This window comes from Globicephala melas, chromosome 11, assembly GCF_963455315.2.
Source record: "Globicephala melas chromosome 11, mGloMel1.2, whole genome shotgun sequence".
Taxonomy (NCBI): domain Eukaryota; kingdom Metazoa; phylum Chordata; class Mammalia; order Artiodactyla; family Delphinidae; genus Globicephala; species Globicephala melas.
Window position 1 is genome coordinate 40,193,241 of NC_083324.2, and position 23,524 is coordinate 40,216,764.

General features: G+C 50.3%; 2 protein-coding genes across 3 annotated transcripts in view; both read left to right on the plus strand.

The window, feature by feature from the left end:
• The window catches only part of SMARCC1 (SWI/SNF related BAF chromatin remodeling complex subunit C1), a 187,673-nt gene extending 178,060 nt beyond the window's left edge, over positions 1-9,613 (plus strand). Inside the window, exons 28-30 of one of the 2 annotated variants that reach the window (XM_070046656.1) lie at positions 10-2,933; positions 3,350-3,542; positions 9,478-9,613. In XM_070046656.1, coding sequence (XP_069902757.1) covers positions 10-107 — 98 coding nt within the window. In that variant the 3' untranslated portion in view covers positions 108-2,933; positions 3,350-3,542; positions 9,478-9,613. Of the gene's footprint in view, positions 1-9; positions 3,543-9,477 lie in introns of both variants that reach the window. The other variant, XM_030845340.2, reaches the window with a different exon arrangement.
• On the plus strand, positions 8,528-22,226 carry CSPG5 (chondroitin sulfate proteoglycan 5). The gene is made up of 5 exons (XM_030845344.2): positions 8,528-8,795; positions 9,478-10,597; positions 13,416-13,604; positions 15,491-15,566; positions 21,709-22,226. The coding sequence occupies exons 1-5, from the start codon at positions 8,699-8,701 to the stop codon at positions 21,868-21,870; spliced, it is 1,644 nt and encodes a 547-aa protein (XP_030701204.2). The 5' UTR covers positions 8,528-8,698; the 3' UTR covers positions 21,871-22,226.
• The last annotated feature ends 1,298 nt before the right edge of the window (positions 22,227-23,524 follow it).

The following is a 23,524-nucleotide window of genomic DNA, read 5'->3' on the forward strand; positions in this document are numbered from 1 at the left end:
TGTTTGCAGATCCCCCTCCGCCGCAGCAGCAGCCACCTCCTCCACCACCTACAGATGGAGTCCCTCCGCCTCCCGCTCCAGGCCCACCAGCCTCGGCTGCGCCCTAGCCTAGAAGATGCAGGGGACGTCCACGCCCAGCGCCACCAGCTGGAGTGGGGATGACAGGACTTGTGTTACTCAGCTTCCTTGGGTTTCTTTCAGGATTTTTATTCTTGCAGCCCCAAGCACACATCCCTTATTTCCCCATTTCTCTTGCCACCCCTGTCCGTGCTCTGACACGTCTTGTGTTAGGTCCTCCTCCAACACTCAGGGGGAAGCCTGTGGTGACAGTGTGCCCTGGTCATCCTAAAAATACCCAGTGTCTCCCTGTCCTGGTATGGGGTATGCTGACAGTTTATCTGCAGGTCCTATCAACAGTAGTGTTTCTATGTCTGTCATTTTTGCTCTCCTGCAGTTTTTTTGCTTTGTCTTATGCTTTTATGGATAATGCTTTATAATCATTATCTTTTTCTTTCTTTGGGGGGGATGGGTCATTATTGCTTTAAAGGAGAGCATCCTAAGTTAATAGGAACCAAAAAATAATGATGGGCAGAGGGGATAGCCAGAAGGGATAAACCTTAAGGCATTATAAGTGACCTTATTTCTGCTTATCTGAGCTAAGAATGGTGCTGATGGTGAAGGTTCATGAGACTTTTGCCACACATGGACGCACCAGAATTAAAAGAGATGGGCAAAGGGATCCCACTGACTTTCATCCCTAGTGAGGACTGTGAGAACCTCCAGCCTGCCTGGCAGAACATCCCCCTTTAGTCCCTGGTAGGGGAGAGCACAAGCATTAGAACAGATCCACTTCTTCCCCAGGCCCACTGGTTCTGGTTTTCTATGCAGATAGTTTGTTAGATTCCGGGGGCGGGGTGGGGGGCTTGTTCTTCTGAGGGCAGTGTGAGCTTTGAGGGCTGCATTTGGGAGGCATTCCTTAGTTTCCTAGACTAGCCAGGAAAGTTTTGGGCGTCTAGGGCAACGGCCACCCAATGAATGTAGCCCACTATTCACTGCTTTGTATGCATTCTTTTTGTCTCCCTCTTTATAAAAAAAAAACCTTAAAAAAAAAAAGAGTAAGTAGATAGTGCTGATAAACATTTTAGCTCATGGAACTTGATTAGGTTGGCTGGGGGTACAAGTCCCCAAACTACCTCTTGCAGTAGCCAGGGTGAAGGATTTAGTGAAGCGGTACTTTAGGTTTGGGGTGGGATTGGAGAAGTGGGGCAGGATCAACAGCCTCTCATCCCTTCTCCCTTCCCTGTCTGAGATCTCACATTCCATCTATCACAGGGTTGTCAAGGAGATGCTGTGGGTACCAAGGAGCTCACTTGGCAATCAGAGCATCATGCTTTGAGGGTGAGGTTCTCGGGCTAGGAGAGTGGAATACCATTCCAGAGGAAGAGCCACAAAAATGCCTTAATATGAGCCCATTTCTACCCCTGCTGATGAGTGACTTAAAGAGTTCTTGGTGTTCTCTTCTTGTCCTTCTTCCCTCCCCTCTGTCTTTCCATGGGTGGGGAAAGGGTGTTTTGAGTAGAGGTTGATTTCCAAAGCACCTGGCTTCTTCACAGTTTCAAGTGGCAGTTTCATTTAGAATGCAAAGTGGAACATCTTTTGGATACCTTTTCTATATATTCTATAAAGCTTTACATATGTGAGGGTGTGGGAAGGTGTTTATAAAACACCCTAGAACTTTCTTCCTTAATGTCAGAAAGCAAAAAAAAAAAAGGAAAAAATTAAACCACAGTTAAGATTTGCCTTTCAAACCCTCAGGTGTTACCTCTAACCAGGTGGCCCTGGTCACCATCAGAGTACTGGAACCAAGGAGACCTTGTTCCTTTTTTGAGTTTATTCTGGACTCTTGGAGTGGAAATGAGCTTGTTCCTACTGGAGTTTAATTCCATTGCTTTTGACTTCAGAAAGACCCCCGTGCCTTTTGACAATGGCCAGGGTTTTATTTTCACACCAGTCTTTCCCAAAGGAAATTCATTCCAAATACTTACCTTTTCCACTGAGGTCTTAGAAAGAAAATGGAATTCTGGTTCATACTGTGGTCTCTTGTAACCTCAGGTCTTTAATGTGATCACTTTCAAATTTAAAAGATCCAGGTGGAAGTATTTTTACTATGCTGGTAATCTACAGAATACCTGAATTCTTACACTGTTATGTTTCAGTATAAGTGGTGACTTTTTATGTCTGATCTGGTTTCATTCCTGTAATACAGCCACCCGATTTTGTGAGGGGGGAATAATATGTGGTTTTTGTACAAACATGTTTCTCAATGTGTTATTTTGGAAAAGTGAAGAGAGGGAGTTTTGGGAGATTGGAAGAAGTTCATCAAGAAGGCTTAATCTCCCTCTTTTTCAGTGAATAAATGGAACATCATTTCTGGATTCTAGTCCCATTCTCTGCGTTCATGTACCAGTTTCTTCATGTGTCCCAAGAAGAGTCTAAATACTCAGCCTCACCTGGTCTTGGTCATCAATTAATGTTCAGTGGTGCGGGTTTCCTGACCGACTGACCACCTTCTCACCTTCATGAGGCTTAAGGAACATATGGTTGATGTGCCTTGCCCACTTTTTATTTCCATGGTCTAAGTGGAGAAAGATGAGTAGAAGTTATCCAGGAAGGGTGGCCAACATCCTGGCACCTCCAAGAGAGGAGTAGTTCTGCTTGGTGCAGTAGAGAATGTTTGTCAGGTTGCAGTTTAGACAGCCTCAAGTTGGAGGCCGGCATTGAGGGCAGATGATTCTGTGAACTTTGATACGCTCTCATGGACAGCCTTTGAGCACCCACAGGTGCACGCCCTGTGCAGAAAACGGAAACCAGTGCTTTCAAGATGCTTGTGAACCCAGTGGAGCAAAAGAAGCGGATTCTGTGTCTACCAGGAGGTGAACACTTGGCTCTGCACGGAAGTGTGTCACCCGATTGTGCTGTGCTTTCTGACCTGTTCGACTCTTCCCTCTAGAAGAGAGTGCTAGAGCCAGCTGGGTCTCACAGGACTCCTACATTTCCCTCAGGGTTGAGGAAAGTTAATCCTTGATTCAGTCTGAAGACTGGTTTATAAACCTGAGTGTGAATTCTTTTTAGAGCAAACCAAGACGTGTACAATTAACCAGGTTTCCACAGGTTCCTCAGATCCTTCCTGTGGAATGATTCCCCCAAATGCGATTAAGAACAGCAGTTTTCCAACTTCAGTGCAGGTCAGGATCACCTGCGCGTTTAACATACAGCTTCTGGGCCCTATCCTCAAAGCTTCTGATTCAGCAGGTTTGGGGTATGTTCTGAAATTCTGCCTTTTTAACAGATGCCCAGGAGATCCTGATGCAGCTAGTCATGGGACCACTCTTTGAGAACTACTGGTTAAGAAGATTGTATGGTAGAGCAAGCTCTCTGCAGTTCCTGACAGTCATTCTGTGAGCCCGTTAGTCTAGTAAACATTTGAGAGCCTACTGTGTGGCAGGCACTAAAACTTGGATGCAGTCATTATTATGAATAAGGTAAGGCAAGGCCCCTGTACTCCAGACCGCTTACATTTTTGTAGAAAAATGGGGGATAAGGTGTATGGTCTGGAGGATACCAGACCATAAATAGTTTAGATAGTGCCAAGTGTTCATGAAGTAAAAGGAACAGCCTAATCAGTTGTTTTCTGGGGGACAGTGTATATTAGTCTGTGAATTGGATGTTCTTCCATGATTTCTGTCCTGCAAGGTTTGGTAACCTGAGGGTTGACTTTCATTCCTGAAAACCTCCATCTGAATAATCAGAGAACTCTTTCATCTGGATACCCAATGTATCCAATGCCAACTAACCCCTGTTCTTTCTGCAAACCTCTGCCTGTGATTTTTATTATAAAGCTCCTGCTTTCTACAGTTCCAAGAGCATAGCTGTTATTCAGTTGCGCCACTATTGTTGAAGGGGGACTTCTTCCTGGGAATAACGTGAAAGCACCTTGATCCCCTGTTAATGGATTATCTCCACTGAAGTCATCTTTCAGAAGGAGATGGAAAGATACATTCTTGAAGGAAATGCTGCCTGCCTTCAAGCCCAGGACGCTTGACGTTGGACCTCCTTGTGAACAGCTCCCCTGAACTTCATTTCCCTGTGGCTCGCTTTAGCCCTGCCACTACTCTTGTCATTAGGAAGCATCTTTGATCCTGAACTCCTTAATACAGAGCTGAGACAGGACTGCCATACCCAAAGGGTGACTAAAAGGGTAGAAGGAGAGAGTTCTATAAATCAACCTAGACAAAGTTTCCAAAATTAATTATAGCTACTTCTCTCTTGGACCACCCATCCCTATTCCAGCTCTCATGGGACCCCAGCAGAAGAGAGCCTTGTCTTGTCCCCTGTCTTGCTCCTGGCGTGCCCTGTAGAACTGGAGCCATCTTTACTCCTTACTGCCCCCAGAGGCCTTTCCAGGCCCCTCCAAATGCATAGGGAGCAACCAGGTGACTGATTTCTGGCAGCCACCTTACACCACCACCTACCCCTAGGGTACAGCCTTTGCAGGCCTCAGCAAAATCACCATGCCTGAATACAGTACAGTCACCACTACTGTCAAACAGCTGTGACACGAAGGAAAACACCTCCCACTCTGGTTCTGCGGCTGTCTTCCCTCACTATCAAGTGGTCCTGAAGGGTTTAGGAAGTGGGCGGGGCTCTTGATTTCTTTGGCTGGTTTGGCCCTGACACTAATGGATTTCCCACGGCCATCCAAATTGACTGTGGCATTCCTTGTTCCAGTCTGCCTATTCTGTGTTAACTGTGGGGTTCCCGAGAAGCACTTAGGTTGCCTGCTGAGGCAGCAGGACTTTTCTGCAAGAAGACAAGCCTGGTTGCTCCATGTCTGAGGCTGTGTGGCTTTCTCCCAGCTGACTTGGCTTTGGGGTAATGAAGTTCAGGGGACTTGCCAATTTTGTAGCAGACCCACTCCCCAAACAAGATGACCGCCTCCAGGTTGTAATGTCTTTTTCTAAGATGAGAGCACTTGTGCAAGTTGAGAATCCAGAACTTGCAGAGAGAGGAGGTGGTGGTCAGCACAAAGAACTCAGGCCCCCACCCCTTGGCTCTTCCCTTCTTCTGGTAAAGGTGCAAGAAGGACCATTCCCAGCAGCCCATCACCAAAAATGTCGCAGAGCTGACTGCCCTGCAGCCCAGAACCAGGTGTCTATGCAGCACACTGGCAGGAGAGAAGCCATGCTAGATGTCCCTTTCTGACTGATACAGAATGTAAGTCTGGACTGCTGTGTTGTACTCTGTTAAGAGAACACAGCATTAACTTTTAAACACCCAGGTGGAAGTGGTGGGCAGGGCGAGAGGCTGGGCTTCCATTCAGCCAAGTGAGGCCCTACCTCTGCATCCTGATTCCTCTTCTGAAATCAAGAAGCAAGAATGAAAAGCCTCCATATTAAAATGAAAAGATTTGAAATTAAGATCTTAGTTCAAATTCTAGCCTTACCACTTCATTAGCATGATCTCAGCGTCCATTTGCAAGTGTGTAAAATGACCAGTAAAACATTAATAGTATGGTTGTGCAGAATAAGACAAATTAGAGCACTAAGAAAACTAAAAACTCAGGCAAATGGGGCTTCCCTGGTGGCGCAGTGGTTGAGAGTCTGCTTGCCGATGCAGGGGACATGGGTTCATGCCCCGGTCCGGGAAGATCCCACGTGCCGTGGAGCGGCTGGGCCCGTGAGCCATGGCTGCTGAGCCAGTGCGTCCGCAATGGGAGAGGCCACAACAGTGAGGCTCGCATACCCCCCAAAAAAAAGAAAACAGGAAAATGGTAGTGGTTACTACTGAGGACTTAAAGCCAGGAACTGTGCTACTTCCTGTTCAGACTGAAGTATGCCCCCAGCGATGGCAACAGGAGCAGCTATGCCCTGGACAGCAGCCCCCTGGCAAAGTTGGTGGCTTTCTATGCACAGGGCGGCAGGCTGTAGCCATGGCAATGGGCCTTGTGCCTGCCTTGGTACTGCCAAACCCAGTGGGAACTTCAGAGGCATGCAGAAGCCATTGCCTCAAAGCATCCCTGATGCCCAAATGCATGAGACTTGAATGTGGGGACATGGGTGTAAGCTCTAGAGAGAGGTCAATTTCCCTTTCACTCCAGTTTCTATGTCTACCCTAGTAGCCCTTGTGCTCAGAAAAAAATATATATATCACATTCATTTGACACTGTATGGTTATTACCACTTTCACACATGAGACAGGATACTGACTCTCCCAACGTCACACAGATCTGATGCCAAATCCTGCTGTTGCAGTCACACTCCACTTCCTTGATGAGCTTCTGCTGTCTGTCTTGTGGAGGTGTCACCTAACCAGGTGTGCTGTGCTCGGTTCTGAAACTGCTGGTGAGATCTGCTAGGGAGGATCAGAATGAAACTGAATGGCAACAGTTGAGTTTAAAATCCCCAAATGAAGAAAGTAGTAACAGAATCTGTCTCCAGGGAAGGGAAGATGGTCATTGAGGAAGGAGATAGTTCATATTTTAACTTTATTTTATACCATGTGCTTGTTTTACTTAATTCAAAAATTGAATTTAAAAGGATATACTTAAATATTTCACAAAGTATATTAAAATGAGCTAATAAACTGGGGTAAGTAGAGCTTTAACAGAGGGATGGGAAAAGGGCCCCCATCCAGACCTTTCTTGTGAAAAACACAGGAGTGGTTGTCATGCTCTAGGCACCAAAGGACCCATCTGTGAGGCTTCCTTCCCACAAAGACTGGCCTCAGGAAGGAGGAGGTAGGCATGTACACCAAGATCCTCCACTCTCACAGCCATCACCCAAGAGTCAAGGAGACACAGAGAAGAGCAACACAGAGAATTGTACATAAGGCCAAAAGAAAAAAAGCTACAGGAAAGCAGAGATGGTGTTGGAGGGTGCATTAGTGCCTCTGGCAACAGGCAAGTGCAAAGTCCTGCCTGGCCCTCTGCTTAGAAAAGGTTGTATTTCAAACTGGTATTTACTCTCCCAGTGGCAACATGAAGCCATGGAAAGAGCCTCAGCAAGTCAGCCACTTTGCAGGAAGCTCCAGACCCACGGTTCTGGGGTGGGAGTACGATGGTTGCCATTCATTCATTTATGCCTCCTCCCCACCTTAGGGAGCCTCCCTCTGCACGAGGAGCTGTACACTCAAGTGTCTTGTGGTCCAATAGAGAATTGCTGTAGACAATGACATCAGGGCCAACGTGTCTAACTACTTGGGTCAGGCTAAGAAGGCGTCAGGGATGATGGAAAGGTGATAGGAACTGAGCTTTCTGGGTTGAGTTTGCCCAGCAGACCTGGAGAGGAGGGAACAACCAGGACAAGCAAGTAGACTGCAGCAGATCTAGTTCCAGTGAGAGAAACGAACTTTGAATCAAGGCAACCCCATCCAGAGACATGTACTAGAAAGAGATTAGGAGAATCTCTATCTTGGTCACTTAAGTGATTCCCTAGTGAGAGAAATGAGAGTTTCTCAAATACCAGGGTTGCCACATCTCGAGCAGTAACCCCAGATATCATTTGGGTTACTAGATCAAGAGGCAGACAGTCGGTTTGGTGGACAAATTAGGTGACTAGGCCGTGACTCCCCAGCAAGCAGGGATCCAGAGATGAGTGGTTTTGGACGGCAGAGTGAGCTTTGGACAGGGCACACAGACGGTGGCCTGGCGTCCGCGTGTCCCCAGGCTGTGATCTAAGCCGCTAGCGACTACCCACCAACCTGAGCTTTGGTGGCCCGGGACACATGGGCGGGGTGGGGGGGGATGTATCCTGGAGAGGGAGGAAGGAACCGGCATTAAAGGCCGCTCCCCAGGCTGCCCTGCGGAGGCGAGAGGGAAGGCATTGTAGCCACAGTTCCAGGAAGGTCTTGCCCCCTGCCCCCGGGATGCGTTCCGGCCAGCCTGGCTGTGCAAGGTCGGGGGCTTTGGCTGCAGACGGATTAGGTCTGATCCGATTAGGACCTGGGAGGTCCACTTCGCCCCCTTGCCTGGCGCTGTCAGCGACCGTCCCTCCCTCGTGGGGACTCGGAGACCTCCCGGAGACCCTTCTCCGCCCCGAACACAGGGTTGGCGCAGAAATCCGAGAGGCTCCGTGCCCCCCGGGTTTGGCTCACTGCCACACTGCGGGCTCGGGCTTCCGCCCCCTGCAGCCCTTCCGAGCCCCGCCCGGAGCCTGCGGGTGTCTGCGTCCCCGCCTCCTTGCCTGTCGCTTGGCGGGTGGGTTCCTCGCGGGTGGGGGCCCCGTGCCAGCCCTCCACTGGTGGCCCCGCCCCGCAGGTCTCCCGCCAGTGCACCTGGCAGCTAACGCCACCCGCGGCGCTGTGCGCCTGCACCCGCGCTACCCAACGTCCGTTTGTCTCCGCATCCGGAGCCGGGGGTCTGTCTGTCCCCCTGGCAGGCGGACTGAGCAGGGCAAGCGTCAGAGCTACGTGCGGCGGGGCGGGCGGGGTGGGGGCGGCGCAGAGCGCGGCGGCCGCGGCGAGGGAGGCGGGGAGGCGCGGCGCGCCGGGGACAGCGGCGGACGGCGGCGGCGGCATGCGGCTTCTCCCGTTGCCCATCGTGGGCTGATACGCCCGCAGCACCGGCGGGAGGCGCGGCGGCCGGCGAGCCGAGGGCGCAGCCAGCCGGGCAGACCGCGGACAGCGGTCGGGACGCCGCGCCATGGGTCGAGCCGAGGGCGGGGTCCCGGGTCGGGGGCCGCCGCCGCTGCTGCTGCTTCTGGGGGCCACGCTGGTCCTCGCCACTGGGGCCGCACCGGGTAGGTACCGACGGCGACCGGGACCCCAGCAGCTCTCGCGCCCCACCCTGAGTCAGGGTCCCACTGGCTTCGGGTACAGGCGGAGTCCGCGAGCTGTGGCAAGGGGGCGGGGCAGCGCCTTGCCTGCAGCCCGGGCGGGGGAAGGGGCGCACGACGAGATGGGAGACTTGGGGGAGGCCGAGTGGTGGGTGGCGGCCCCTACTCTGGTGTGCGGACCCAGGTGTTGGCTGGGGAAGGGGTCTGGTGGGCGGAGCCTGAGGGTGAGACTTCGGGGCGGGACCTGGAGGTGATGGGGGGGCGAGAGGATGAGAGTTCGGGGCGGGGCCCTAAGGGTGCGACTCCTGGGCGGGGCCTAGAGGTGGAATGGAGCCCCGAGGGTAAGATTTATGCCAGGAGCTGGAGTCGGGGGCCTCCCTGGTTAGACTGCGGGTGGTGTAGGGGGCGGGGCCTTACACTTGGGGGCGGGGCCTGAGCGAGGAAACGTTTGGCTGGGTGTGTTCCCTGGCTTATGGGGCGGGCTCGGGGCGGGACTTAACGATGGGGCGTGGCCTTGGGAAATCTTGAAGCTGAGGCTTAGGGCTGGCGGGGGTCTGGGAGAGCAGCCGCGGCGGGGCGGGGCGCAGCCCAAGGCCCTACCACGGCCGCTGCCCTGACGCCAGGCCCCTCTCCCTCCCTCCCACAGTGCGTGAGGCGGGCAGAGCCGTCGAGGCAGACAGGCAGGTGAAGAGAGTCCTGGCATGGGAGCCGCGTGCTAACGACACGCGGGAGAAGGCCGGCCCACCAGCAGCTGGGGAAGATGAGACCTCTCGGACTGCGCCCGGCGGCGAGCATGCGGTGGTGGGCCCTGGGGTCGGGCCAGAGGAGGCTCTGGAGGCATCGGCGGCAGTGACAGACACAACCTGGCTGGAGGCGGACAACCCAGGCCTGGGCGGAGTGACGGCAGAGGCGGGCAGCGGCGACACCCAGGCCCTTCCAGCCACGCTCCCGGCTCCCGACGAGGCCCTCGGGCAGTCATCGACGCCCCCCGCCACCCCCGAGGCTACAGAGGCCAACGGGCCACTCTCCCCCACTCCTGGCGACAAGCTGAGCCCAGACCCTGAACTCCCCAAGGAGAGCCCCTTGGAGGTTTGGCTGAACCTGGGAGGCAGCACACCTGACCCTCATGGGCCAGAGCCCACGTACCCCTTTCAGGGCACACTAGAGCCCCACACGGCGTCAGATATAATTGACATCGACTACTTCGAAGGATTGGATGGTGAGGGCCGTGGCGCCGACCTGGGGAGCTTCCCTGGGTCTCCAGGTACCTCAGAGCACCACCCTGATCCTGGGGAAGAGACCCCTTCCTGGAGCCTGCTTGATTTATACGATGACTTCACCCCCTTTGATGAATCTGATTTCTACCCTACCACATCCTTCTATGATGACTTGGATGAAGAAGAGGAGGAAGAGGAGGATGACAAGGACGCAGCAGGAGGCAGAGACCTGGAAGATGAAAATGAAAATGACCTTCTAGTGCCCACTGAGAAACCTGGTCTGGGGCCCGGGACAGGCCAGCCCACCGGTCGGTGGCATGCTGTCCCTCCACAGCATACTCTGGGGATGGTCCCCGGCAGCAGCATCGCCCTCAGGCCCCGCCCAAGAGAGCCAGGCAGGGACCTGGCCCCAAGCGAGAATGTCACTGAGTGCCGCAGTGGCTTTGTGCGACATAACGGCTCCTGCCGGTCAGTGTGCGACCTCTTCCCAAGTTACTGTCACAATGGCGGCCAGTGCTACCTGGTGGAGAACATAGGGGCCTTCTGCAGGTAAGGGTGTGGCAGGCAGGTTCCCGGGGGCTTGTCAGAGAACTCCTGGAGAGGGCATGGGAGGCTGTCTCAGCAGAGAGGGGAATGTGACAGGCACAGCTTCCCAGAGGTTGTGCATTCACAGAAGTCCCAGGTCAAGGGATAGTCACAGCAAATATTCTATAGAATTACATCTTATGTGCACTTCCTGTGATCTCATCACTAGGAGAGTTTCCTCAGAAATAAGATTGTGTATTTCCTCTAAGTGTTGTGTCCTTTACCAAACCAGTAAACTATAGAGGCAAAACGAAGGGACTCGGCTAAAGATTTTGGAAAAGGCCTTTGCTGGCTTGAGGGCAAGTTCTTGTTGGCGAGTTCTGACTAAACTAGTAGAAGGAGTAGGCCCATAAATGTACTTAGAGGAGAGAGAACTGCTGACCACTTCCTCTGAGCCATGTGTGTGGCAGGAGGAAGGCCCTGTGACCCTGTGGGGCACATGCCTGGGGTGGCACATAAAGTCACAGTGAAGACCTTCTCGTTGGGAGCAGACCCAGAGAGCAGCCATTCGAACAGGTCAAGTCAAGCAGAGTGTCTTTCCTGGCATAGCAGTTGTGGTGGGGTTTCTTGACTTTGGGTCGTGGCTTTGTCCCTCCTACCTTGATTGTTGTCTTCCTGGGGATACCCAATCCAGCATATTTTAAAGACCCAGAGAGTTTAGCGTCAGAGTAAGGATATTGTCTGCAACCACCATCCCATGCCTCATCAGTAATTACCCCATACACCTGCCGTCACAGCAAGGTAGTTAACCTGCTGGAGAGCTCACTGGCTTATTCTGGAAGAAGCACAAGTCCGGGGTGACCTGGGTGGTTTGCTTGTCTCCATCCTTTACAGGCTCTAGAAGTGGCATGGAGGCCTCAGATTCTTCCTGGGACTTGTTTCCACTGGTCCTAGGAGGAGCAAATCTGGGTGTCTCTTTTTAAAGTGTCATTCCTGATGTTTCTTTTTCTTGGTCTCTTTGGAGGTATGTGAAGAATTCAAATTTCTGTAGGTCTTAATGTTCTGGTAGAAGAATAACATACAGAATGCATGAATGCTGCGCCTTTGGCGCCTTTGTCATTAAAGCTTAAGTTCCAGTTCCTTCCCATGAAGTTCTTCTTCCCTGTAAATGATCATGACGTTAGCGTCACTCATATCGGATGTGTCCACACAGTTCTGATTGGAGTTGTCCAGCCATTGCCAAAAAGAGGGACTGTGATCAAGAAATTATGGCAACGAGACCTTGCTGGTTGGTTAAGGGCTACCAGAAATGAGGAAACCCTGTGATTTTGCTCCTCAGCCTCTAGTTGGGGGGACTACAGTAATGATTATAGCCTGGGAACTATGGAATCTGCAAAATTGTAATCTTTCAACCTATTGGGGGCCTGAGTTTTCACCTTCAAAGTAAGCTCCCCATCAGAGTATGAAATTTGGAGCCCTTGCTGCCTCTGGAGAGCTAGACAGTTCCCAGAACCTCCTGGAGCTATCAGAGGACTCCCAAATGGAAGAGTAAGCATGTCCTCACTGAGCAGCATGCCTGTACTGACCATGGATCCTCCAGTGGCTCCTGCCTCAGAAGGGCTTCACACAAGTCCACTCCAGCTCCCCTTGCACAGCTTCCATCCCAGGATCACACTGGGCCTCCCTACCAGAGCAGAGATTCCTCCTCTGGTGGGTACACCCAGGCCCAGCCCTGGCTTGGAAACTGTTTTGCATTCCACTCACAGGAGGCTGCTGAGCCCTTGGTTGCATACTGCAGCATGCCTTTGTCTCTGTCACACCGACCACTGCAGAGAAATGAGCAGAGCTGTGGCTGAACTTCTCTAGAATGGTCGGTTAGAGGGATCTTCTTTCCCTGCCATCCTCCAACAGCCCCCCACGACTGCAAAGCGGCAGTTGGAAAAGAGAAAATTCCCTTCTAGCCTCGTATCCCTGCCCTATTCTAGGTGTGGAGTACCTAATTCTTCCATGCAAAATTTCCCCGTTTCTGGACCCCTTTCTCTTGTCTGTCATTCACCCTGAGGTTCATGTCCTCCCTCCTTTGCCTGCCTCTGTATCCTTCCACATTTTTCCTCTTTGAAGCAGCCTGGTTCCCATGGAAACAGCAATGTCACTGGAAGAGTTGGAGCCTGGGAATGTCCCAAGGGCAAGAGAAAGTCACTCAACGAAAGGACTGAAACCCACCCAGAGGGTTGATTCTCACTCTGCTTTCATGACAGTTCTCATGGTAATAGGACTGGAAGCTTTAGGGGCAGCACTTTGGGGGCTGCAGAGATAAGGGAGAGTATACATCTGTCTTTGTGTTTGTTCTTGTCTGTCGCTTCCTTATTTTTCAGTGTCTGGTTAGCCACGTGAACTAGATGGGACTGCAATGCCACAAGATAGGTTTTTCACGTTGTGTAGGGTGGATCCTACTACTTTGTAGCTGTAGCTCCTGTTAGTCTTGTTTTCCATCTTTTTTTTTTTTCACCAGAGCCCAGGGGGGTTGGGGCGGTCTGGGGGGATCTGGGAGAATCCTGTGATTATTCTCACGGAGGTGGAAAACGAGGGTTCCCTTCCCTCCTGGAAACTGAGTTTGCTCAGTTTCTCAGCTCCCCGGTTACCTCATTTGTGTCATGAACCTCTTCATGGAATGGTTGTAAGGACAAGGCAACAATAGCAACCATAAGGTCTGCACAGATGGGGGCCCCAAAGTCCCACTAGGAGCAGGCGGTTGAGGGAAGTCCTGGGGTCAGGGGCCAGGCCCTCAATGCGGCCACGGCTGCCAGCCCATCGCCTCAGTCTCACCCTGTCACCGCTGCAGGTGCAACACACAGGACTACATCTGGCACAAGGGGATGCGCTGCGAGTCCATCATCACTGACTTCCAGGTGATGTGTGTGGCCGTAGGCTCGGCCGCCCTTGTGCTGCTCCTGCTCTTCATGATGACGGTGTTCTTCGCCAAGAAGCTCTATCTGCTCAAGACAGAGAACACCAAGCTGCGCAGGACCAAGTGAGTCTGTGACAGCCAACCCCACCCCATCTGACCCAGGGATGTAGTCCTGAGGGTTTCTGGCACCTGCTCTCCATCCCTGGTTGTGTTTTTCATACCAAAAATTCACCCAAGCGTAACCATTCCTACACAGAATGTGCTGGAATTGCAGCCGAGGTTAAGCCCCTGTGGCACACTGCAGCTGCCCAGCACCATTCCTCACACACACACACACACACACACACACACACACACACACACACACACACACACACACACACCCCGCCGTATAGAAGGTGCTTAGAAAAGGTAACCTGAGTATAGCAGCTCCCAACTCTGGTCAAGTACGTTACTGTGCTCGGTCCCCCACCCCCACCTGACTGCACCTGCTTCCTGGGTCTCTGACAGCCAGTGGCCAGCGTGAGGATTTTGCTCACAAATCAGCATGAAGTGACTCCAGCTCCCTCAGATCTGCTGTCACTCAATACCAGCTCCTCCTCAGTGAGAGGGTCTAGCACTGCAGTGCGTTGCTTTCCAAACTTGTCAATCCTTGGTCCAGGCAGAAGGGCAGAGGACTCAAGGAAGCCCTCCTAAGTAGAATGTGGGGGGTGGTGAGACCCCGGCCCTCACTTTCTCCACTGTGGATTCTAAGGGCCGTGTGGGGATATGGAGTCTCATTTCAGCTCTTAGAAGAGGAGTGACTACTGTGCACATGTGAGAATCAGCATGCATTTACCCTTTAAGTCCATGCTTGAACACTCGAATGTGACCTTACACACTATGAGAGAATCACTGTGGTCACTAAGCAAAGTAAAGAACCTTCTGAAATGTCACAGGAGTCACAGAAGGAGGAGACTGGAGTTCAGCTTCCTCGGGACCCAAGAGACAATTTATGCAGACCTGCCGCCCACCCCCCATTTCAACCTGTTGTCCAAGTAATCCCCTCCCCCTGACCCGAGACTCCCTCCAGAGAACGTGACCAAAGGACTTGCCCCGGGTCCTGGGAAAAGGACAAAACGCCATCTGTTGCTCCTTTGCTGGGTGAACTCGTGAGATGTGCAGATGCCAGCAGCTCTCTGCAGCCTTTCAGCTAACCGTTGTGGGCCTGCAAGGGCCTCTGCATTGTGCCTGTGCATTGAGGCGGGCTGCATCTGTGCCTGTGATCACAAGCCAAGACCCTTGGCTCCTCACGCTGACACCAGAGGGTTGGAGTGGCGGGGAGGGTCAGGGTGGGGACGGGACCACCGATCAGGGCTGCTGCAGATAGGAGAGAAGAAGCAGCTGCCAGGCGAGTGGAGAAGCAAGAGCTGAGGCCCAGGGAAGGGCCTCCTAGGTCGTCCTCCTGTAGTTGGTTATGTGTTTTGTGCAAAACATGGCTTCCGCAGCCCTTCAGCTCAGATGCCGCCTCCCTTTTTTCCTTCTGCATACCTTCTTTCTTTCCCAAGCCTGGTTACTGCTCTGAAAATGCTGCATGTACCCAGTGCACTACAGATACTGCTGCAGCTTATTGATTCTAAGATACACGTTTTTTTTCACATATTAACATCTCTGAAACTGGCTTGTGTCTTACAGTCGCTGGCGTCTTATAACCACTGTTGGACTGATGGCAGTCATGATGTAGTTGTAATTGTCTGGCATGCACAAACGTGGTCATAGCTGTTCATATCATTGTCAGTTCTTTATCTAAAGTCTAAATGAGCTCCTTAAAGTGTGTAATAAAAACTCTAGGTGATAAGAAAGCATTGGATCATGGTTTAAATGGTAGAAGATTTTTCTTAGTGGTACATCAAATAGTGGTGCATCTGTGGCATTTGATGAAATACAGTCCCTGACCCATGAAGCTTCTATCAGATTTTGCTGTGATCGTTTCACTTACATTTTTCCCTTCTCTCTTCTGTCCTAACCAGCAAATTCCGGACCCCATCTGAGCTCCACAATGATAACTTCTCCCTCTCCACCATTGCTGAGGGCTCTCACCCAAACGTAAGGAAACTTTGCAACGCTCCCCATACCTGCTCCCCCCCATGCCTGTGCCTTGGCTCTCTATGATAATGTTATCTGTCAGGTAACTTGTCTTCTTCACATCTGTCCTTGTGTAGGCTCCAGCCCCTGGCCACATCTCTGGTCCACTTCAGAGTGTGGAGCCACTCTTCAGAGCTCTGAGGATCAGGATAGGGCAGGCAGTTGGGGCCGTGAAAGTGAGAATAAGGGCGTGATGGTGTACCACTTCCCGGACAAACAAAGTTATACAAAGTACAGAAGATCTGTTTCTAGGATGACACATGATTTTTAGCTTCACCTAGGCTTTAGAAGTCTGATTTTTGTCTTTCTATTTTCTATATCAAGGAGAAAGGCTCCGCTTTCATTGCTAGGGAATTTCCTGCTGGTCATTGAAGCAAATGGTGGTTGCTCTTTAGGATGAGTGGGAAAACCTCTGGGATGGCTGGAAAAACAGTGTCTTTGACACTGTTTTGAGGACCCTAAAAATGAGCAGGCTTATATACATTGGTTACGGCTGAGGTAAGCACAAAACACTTATGGTAGGGTGGAAGCTTAAGTCTAGGGGTGAATCTGTCCTTAGGAGTATAGGCTCATAAATACAAGTTGAAACCCAATAAAAGGTCCCAATAGACCATTTTCTAAAGACACTGGCCCAGTGTGTTATCTGGACCAGACTAACCAGTCAAATACTGGGTACTGTCAGAATTTCAGAAATAAAACAGAAACCACCCAAACCCCAAATCATATCAGATCCAAACGCAAGAATTCTGCACATGACACAGGCTCCATACCTCCAGGTAAATGCATCATTACGCAGATAACGGAGTGAAACTAAGACTTTTCAGATGGAAACAGTGGAGTTTAAGAGGAAATTTTGAAGAAGTTCTTTGAAATAATGGGCCATAGAGTATAAGAGCTCACAGGGGCCTTCACAGTCTAGGCCAGTGCTGTCCAGAGGGACTTCTGTGAGATAGAAAAGTTGTGTGTCTGTACTGTCCACTACAGCAGCCATCAGCTACCTGTGGCTTCAGAACTCTCGGAATGTGGCTAGTACCACCATATTGGACAGCACAGATCTAGACCATTGTCTTCTTTTTATAGGTGGGGAAAGTGTAGCCCCAGAAGGAGAAAGAGAGAATAATAGTACATGAGACCTTGATCACCAGATCCCAGAAAAGAAAAGCTTGGCCTGGTGGAGGAGGAGCAAAGGGGTCTATTTAAAATAAGAAACGAAAGAGGCCAATTTAGGATAATTTTTTTAAAGTCTTTGATATAAAGGGTAGAGAAAGAACATACTTGTTATGCACCAAGATATTAATAAGTTCAAGATGGACATAATAACCAAGAGAACAACATGTCCTGTCATCGCTGAGATTGGTAACCACTTTAATCAACCCACAAGGATATAGGATGAGCCTTATCTTGGGACACCCTATCCCTACCTTACCAGGCCTCTTGCAGTGATGTGCATTTAGTTGTCATTTATGGACTACTAGTGAATGATGGCCTGCCATGGGGTCTCTCAGGTCCACTGTCTGATCTGCCATCTCGTACATGTGGGACAGCAGGCCTGACCCATACAGTGGTGCCTGCAGTCAGGGTGTTTATTGTCCATGGAGTGCGAGGGTCCTTAGCAAAGTTTCCGACTCATGCATTTCGGGCACCCTTGTTATGTCCACCTTTCCTCTTCACCAAGATGGAGGGGAAAGAAATAGCTCCTCTTGGAGGCCTTGGTTGCATGAGCCAATACAAAGGTTTCCAGTTCTTCTTGGCCTGAGCCAACTTTGTGAAAGCAAGGCATTTGTCCATGAAAGCTGCCACTGACCTTGAGTTCAGAATATGGCAAAACAGAGGGGCTTTCCTGGTGGCGCAGTGGTTAAGAACCAGCCTGCCAACAACGCAGGAGACACGGGTTTGAGCCCTGATCCGGGAAGATCCCCCATGCCACGAAGCAACTAAGCCCATGCGCCACAACTACTGAGCCTGCGCTCTAGAGCCCGCGAGCCACAGCTACTAGCCCGTGTGCCACAGCTACTGAAGCCAGCCCGCCTAGAGCCCGTGCTCCCAACAAAAGAATCCACCACAATGAGAAGCCCACGCACCGCAACAAAGAGTAGCCCCCACACACCGCAACTAGAGAAAAAAGCACGTACGAAGACCCAATGCAGCCAAAAATAAATAGATAAATGAATAAATTTTTAAAAAAAAGAATATGTCAAAACAAAAATGGAATGGAGCAGGGTGGTCAGCCATGGTAGACTCTGCCTGAGAAGGGCCATGGGGTTGTCTGGGCAGCACTCGGGGCATCCCTCAGCGAAGTCGTGCTCTCTAGCTCCTCTTGGATCTTGAGGGCCATTTCCACCTGGCATCCTTCCCTCAGCTTGTGCCCCAGGACACATCCTGTCCTTTCTGCCAAAACTCTGAGCATGTGAGGGGGTGACTCTCCTGTCCAGCAGGTGGATTTTCTACAAACTTCATCTCTAATTCCCTCCACCCAGCCCAGAAGTCAGACTCGGTCATAGTCAAGATCTTGTGGGCATTGACAGTTAAGACAGTTGCCGCTTTATGATGAAGTGGAGCCCTAGCCCTTGCTTCAGCCACCACAGTGATTGCTTACAAGCGATGCTAGCAGCAGGATGAAAGTGAGAAAACCTCCAGGTGAGCTAGGAGCTGAAACGAGGGCACCTGAGTCAAGCCTGCTCATTTAGTCTCCCCATCCCTCTCCCTTCACCCCTCAAATTTCCTTGTTGGTTTTGGCATCTCCTAAAATTTTGGAGAGTTTTATTTATCTTAGTAGAGGGGTTCTTTCTTTTACATAAGTCAAGGAGATTGAATGGGTCATTTTCCTACCCAGTTTCAGTGATCTCTGTAAGCCACACTCTGAAAAGATTTCAAACAAACAAAAAAAACCATGCTGCTTTGGGTCTGGTGGGGGAAGGGTCCGTGGCTGGTGTCTGTGTAGAGGGCACGTCCCTTTCCTTTGCTACACGCATCGCTCTGTGCTGCTCCTCGCCTGGGCCCTCTGGACTGACCTGGGGCCCTGTGGCTGGTGAGCCAGCGGCCGAGTGCGTGTGAGTCTTCTGGAGCTGAGCAGCCAGCCTAGGAAAGGAACTTCGGAGGAAAAGGAAAAGCCCAAAGCTCCTCAGCCCCTGCTGTGGAGGTTTGCCGTTTTCCAGGAGGAATGGCGAGTGTGTAGGAAGCCGGGCGCTCTCCGGCTGCACAGCATGAGTGAAGTCACCTGAACTCCATGGGCGAACTGCCCAAGCGCTGAGAGCCACCCTGTTGGTTCTCACAGCTGTGCTGTTAGAGCAATGCATGGCTGTAACTTGGTCCTCCTGCGATTTGACAGACCTTCCAAGATGTCCCTTAGTGTTTCCCACCGCCATCCCACCCCCCAATTTAAACCTTTCTTACTTCCCAGTCTCTGTTTCTTCCATGTATTTGGTAAAACACTGACTGCCCACCCCATTCTGATAGAGGCTTGTGTCTGGACAAGCAGGCGTCCAGGCCTGAACCCCTGGCTGAAGGATGCCCATGCCGCTGGGGCAGAATGCCAGAAACAGTTCCCAGGACTTAGACCAGAGGGAAGTCCAGTTCCCTCTTGATGAGGGACTTCCACCAAATCAAAGGCGCATAATCCTTCTGCTGAGGGATTCAGCAACCCTAGGCTTAAGAGGATGGAGCTCTGAGGGAAACACTTGGACTGGGATAGCTCCATCTTGGTCCAGACACACCCTCACCCGTTCTACATGTTGAAGGTACTTAGCTCATCTCATAGCATTGTCTGGATACGTGTGTTCCTTATTTTTAGGATCTACTATTTCCTCCTATTGACCCAGAAGGCAGCTTTCTCATCTGTCCAAATCCCATAAGCCCTCACGGTGCCAGTTTTAATTTGGGTCCCCACCCTCATGGCATCACAGTTTTGATGCCCAGGTCTATAAGACTCACCAAATCCACTTTTTTCACATTATGAGAATATCCCTGTGCCCCTGCATCCCCCCAAGGTGTGTGTGATGGGGTGGGAGTGGGGGCAGTTATCTTGAAAAACATGAAAGTGATTTCCACACTTGTAAGAGGAGAGGCGAGTACAGGCCATCTTGTTTTGCTTTTAGTTTTGCTGTGATCCAAAGTCCATTCTACTCAGGGTCTCAAGCGATCATGCCCAACGTCTTCCCCCACACAATACAGAAGTTCTGCCTCATTCTGCTTCCCTCTCTATAAAAAACCTGTGTGTGTGTGTGTGTGTGTGTGTGTGTGTGTGTGTGTGCGTGCACAAAATACACTTAATATATCAGGGCAATCTTTCCATCTCAGCACATATACATTTATGCCATTGAACAGTTTTTTCTAAACCTCTGCAAGCAGTGGTAGAAAATATCAAGTGCCTATGCGTGCTGTGCGCAGCTGCCTTGCCTGAAACCTGCCTCAGCACAGAATGAAGTTCATTTCCTCTTGTGCTTGTCTCACTGGAAATGGGGAACATGTGTTCCGCTGTGGTCTGTAAATTACTCCTGAGGTCTTTGAAACTCTATCAAATTGTTCTGTTCAAGCTGGTCTTCTGGGAAAGTGCTAAGTGAGGCTGGAGCAAGGGGCAGGTAACAGTGATTTCTACATGCACAGTACGTTTAAACACCCGTAGCAACCGATGTAGGCCTGGAGCCTTTCCCTACTTTCCAACTAGTCACTTGCCTGACCTAGTGCCATTATGGGTCAAATTCAGTAGCAGGGAGCATGGACAAGAGCTCAGTTTTTTGTGTTTTTTTTAATTTATTTATTTGTTTATTTTTGGCTGCGTTGGGTCTTCTTTGCTGTGCGCGGGCTTTCTCTGGTTGCGGTGAGCAGGGGCTTGTCTTTGTTGCGGTGCACGGGCTTCTCATTGTGGTGGCTTCTCTTGTTGCAGAGCCCGGGCTCTGGGTGCACAGGCTCAGTAGTTGTAACTCATGGGCTCTAGAGCGCAGGCTCAGTAGTTGTGGCGCACGGGCTTAGTTGCTCCGCGGCATGTGGGATCTTCCCAGACCAGGGCTCGAACCCGTGTACCCTGCATTGGCAGGCGGATTCTTAACCACTGCGCCACCAGGGAGACCCAAGCTCACAGTTTTGTGGAGAATGCCTTGGTCCTTAAGCATGATGAGTACCTTGAATTTTGGTTAAAGCAAGAAAGGTCTGAGCTAGCTGATCAGATAGGGACGTTACCCTTCTTGCCATCCATGAACCTGCCTGGGTAGCTACACGACCTCTTTGATCAGCACAGTTCCAAGCACTTGAGAAAGAACTGAGGCCCATTGAGTTGCACAGGGTAAAATCCCCTCAGGCGGTCCTAAAGGAAAAGAGTAGTGGGAAGGCAGGCATTGCTGTAAGAGTTCTCTGAGTGCAGTGTGGGTTTCCTGAAAACCTTTAACAAATTCAGTTCAGGTTCAGGAGCTTGTCACAGGGCTGCAGGCAGCACACGTGGATAGGCAGGAGGGCACGAGTACCAGTCAGAGATGGGTCATGAACCAGCAGCACAGGGCTTGGATTGAGGAAACACCTTGTAAGTTAGCATCTTTTGGTAGATAAATTCTGATAGGCAGAGGCTCACACATCTCCAGCCTCTAGTCAGAGAACATATATTTGCTGTGGGGAGAGAGGCCCTAATTTTGCCAGGAACAGCTCTGCACCTGACCACAGTCCAGTTTGTGCCCCACTGAATACACCGACAAGTCATGTTCCTGAGCAAGACCTTTTTGTGAGAGCAGAACTCAACAAGATGGAGGGCCGTGTGAAGAGGGGCCAGGCAGAGCTCACCAACAGGTGAGGCTTTAGAGGGGTCAGGCCAAGTATTAAAAGGGACTGTTTCTCCCCAGTCTCTGCCAAAGAGAAAACCTCACACTGGCCTAAGTTAAAGGTATTTGTAATGCAATTACCTGGCAAGTTTTCATCTATATCTGGCCAGTGTTTTTGAGGATGATGTTCCTAAAAAGTAGCTGCTAATGAGTCTCTTTGGTTCAGTCACGTCTCAGAGCTTTCTTCCTTTTTTCAGTTATGATTCTTTCAGCCAAATTGAAAAGTCTGAGATGTTATTTGATCCCTCTACCCACTGTCTCCTTCCCACCCCTCCCTCACCTTTTTTTTCCTCTTTCAGGATGATTCTAGTGCTCCCCATAAAATCCAGGAAGCTCTCAAGTCCTGCCTGAAAGAGGAGGAGCCATTTAACATTCAGAACTCCATGTCGCCCAAACTCGAGGGTGGCAAAGGTGACCAGGCCGACTTGGAGGTGAATTGTCTTCAGAACAACTTAACCTAAAGCAGAGCAAAAAGAGAGGAAATGGGGGTGGGGGGGTGGGGAGGGGAGAAGAATCATCTCCTCTTGTACAGAGTATTTCTTGTAACCATTTGTTAAACTCCTTTCTTTTTTCTGATCTCATGGCATGCTTTGGTGTATTTTGTACAGGAGGGAAAAAACACAAAATATGCAAAGAACCTAAAGAGAATTGCATACATTGGATTGTTTTGTCTGTGCTGTCTGTACATTGCTTCTGCTGCTGTGATTTCTAAACCTATGCTGTTATTCAACTGACTTTTTTTTTGTACTTTGACCCACCTTTTTTTGAAATACCAGTAAAAAACAAAGTTCTTGAAATAAAACTTTTTAAAAAGCCATTTTCCTGATGTAATTTTTTCTACTCCCTACGCTTTCTTGTCAGTTTGAGTTGAATTCTTCCCTTCATTGTGTATTCATGTGTATTTATACATGTTTGAAATCCCAGAAATGGTCTATGTATTAGTCTGCTTGAGCCGCCATAACAAAATACTACAGACTGGGAGTCTTAAACAACAGACATTTATTTTCTGAGAGTTCTGGAGACTGGAAGTCCAAGATCAAAGTGCCAACAGAGTTGGTTTCTGGTGAGGCCTCTCTTTCTGGCTTGCAGACAGCCACCTTCTTGCTGTGTCCACACATGGCCTTTTCTCTGTGTGCATATGGAGAGAGAGAGAGCTCTCTGGTGTCTGTTCCTCTTTTTATAAGGACACCAGTCCTATTGGATTAGGGCCCTACTCTGATGACCTCATTTAACCTTAATTACCTTATCTCCAAATACAGTCACATTAGGGGTTAGGACTTCAACATGTGATATTTGGGGGGACACAATTCGATCCATAACAGTCTGTAGCACCTGTTAAGAATACTCTTTTTTTTATTTTTAATTTTTTAAAAAATTATTTATTTATTTTATTTTTGGCTGCGTTGGTCTTCATTGCTGTGCACAGGCTTTCTCTAGTTGCAGTGAGTGCGGGCTACTCTTCGTTGTGGTGCGCAGGCTTCTCACTGGTGGCTTCTTTTGTTGCGGAGCACGAGTTCTAGGCACGCGGGCTTCAGTAATTGTGGCACGCAGGCTCAGTAGTTGTGGCTTGTGGGCTCTAGAGCGCAGGCTCAGTAGTTGTGGTGCATGGGCTTAGCTGCCCCGCGGCATGTGGAATCTTCCTGGACCAGGGCTCGAACCCGTGAACCCTGCATTGGCAGGTGGATTCTTAACCACTGCGCCACCAGGGAAGCCCTATCTTTCCTTCTTTCATAAATATTTATTCAGCACATACTCAGCCAGGCGTTATGCTAGATGCCAGGAACTCTAGATGAATAAGATAGATCCTAACCTCAAGAAGTTAACGGTGTACTTGAGAAACAGTCTTATAAACAAATAATTATAATACAATGTGTCAATACTTAATAGATGTATATACAGAGCTGTGAGAGCTGGAGTTATGAATTCAGAAAGGCTTCAAGGAGAGAGGTTTAAATTGGACTTTGAAGGTTGAGGGGGCATTTTTCAGGAAGATGCAGGAGAAGACATTCAAGGCAGAGGGAGAATACTCACAGGAAAGTTGTGCTATGTGACTTTAGATTGTGAGACAGAGAGGTCCTATGTGATGAGGTTGGAAAGGGCAATTTAGGACAGATT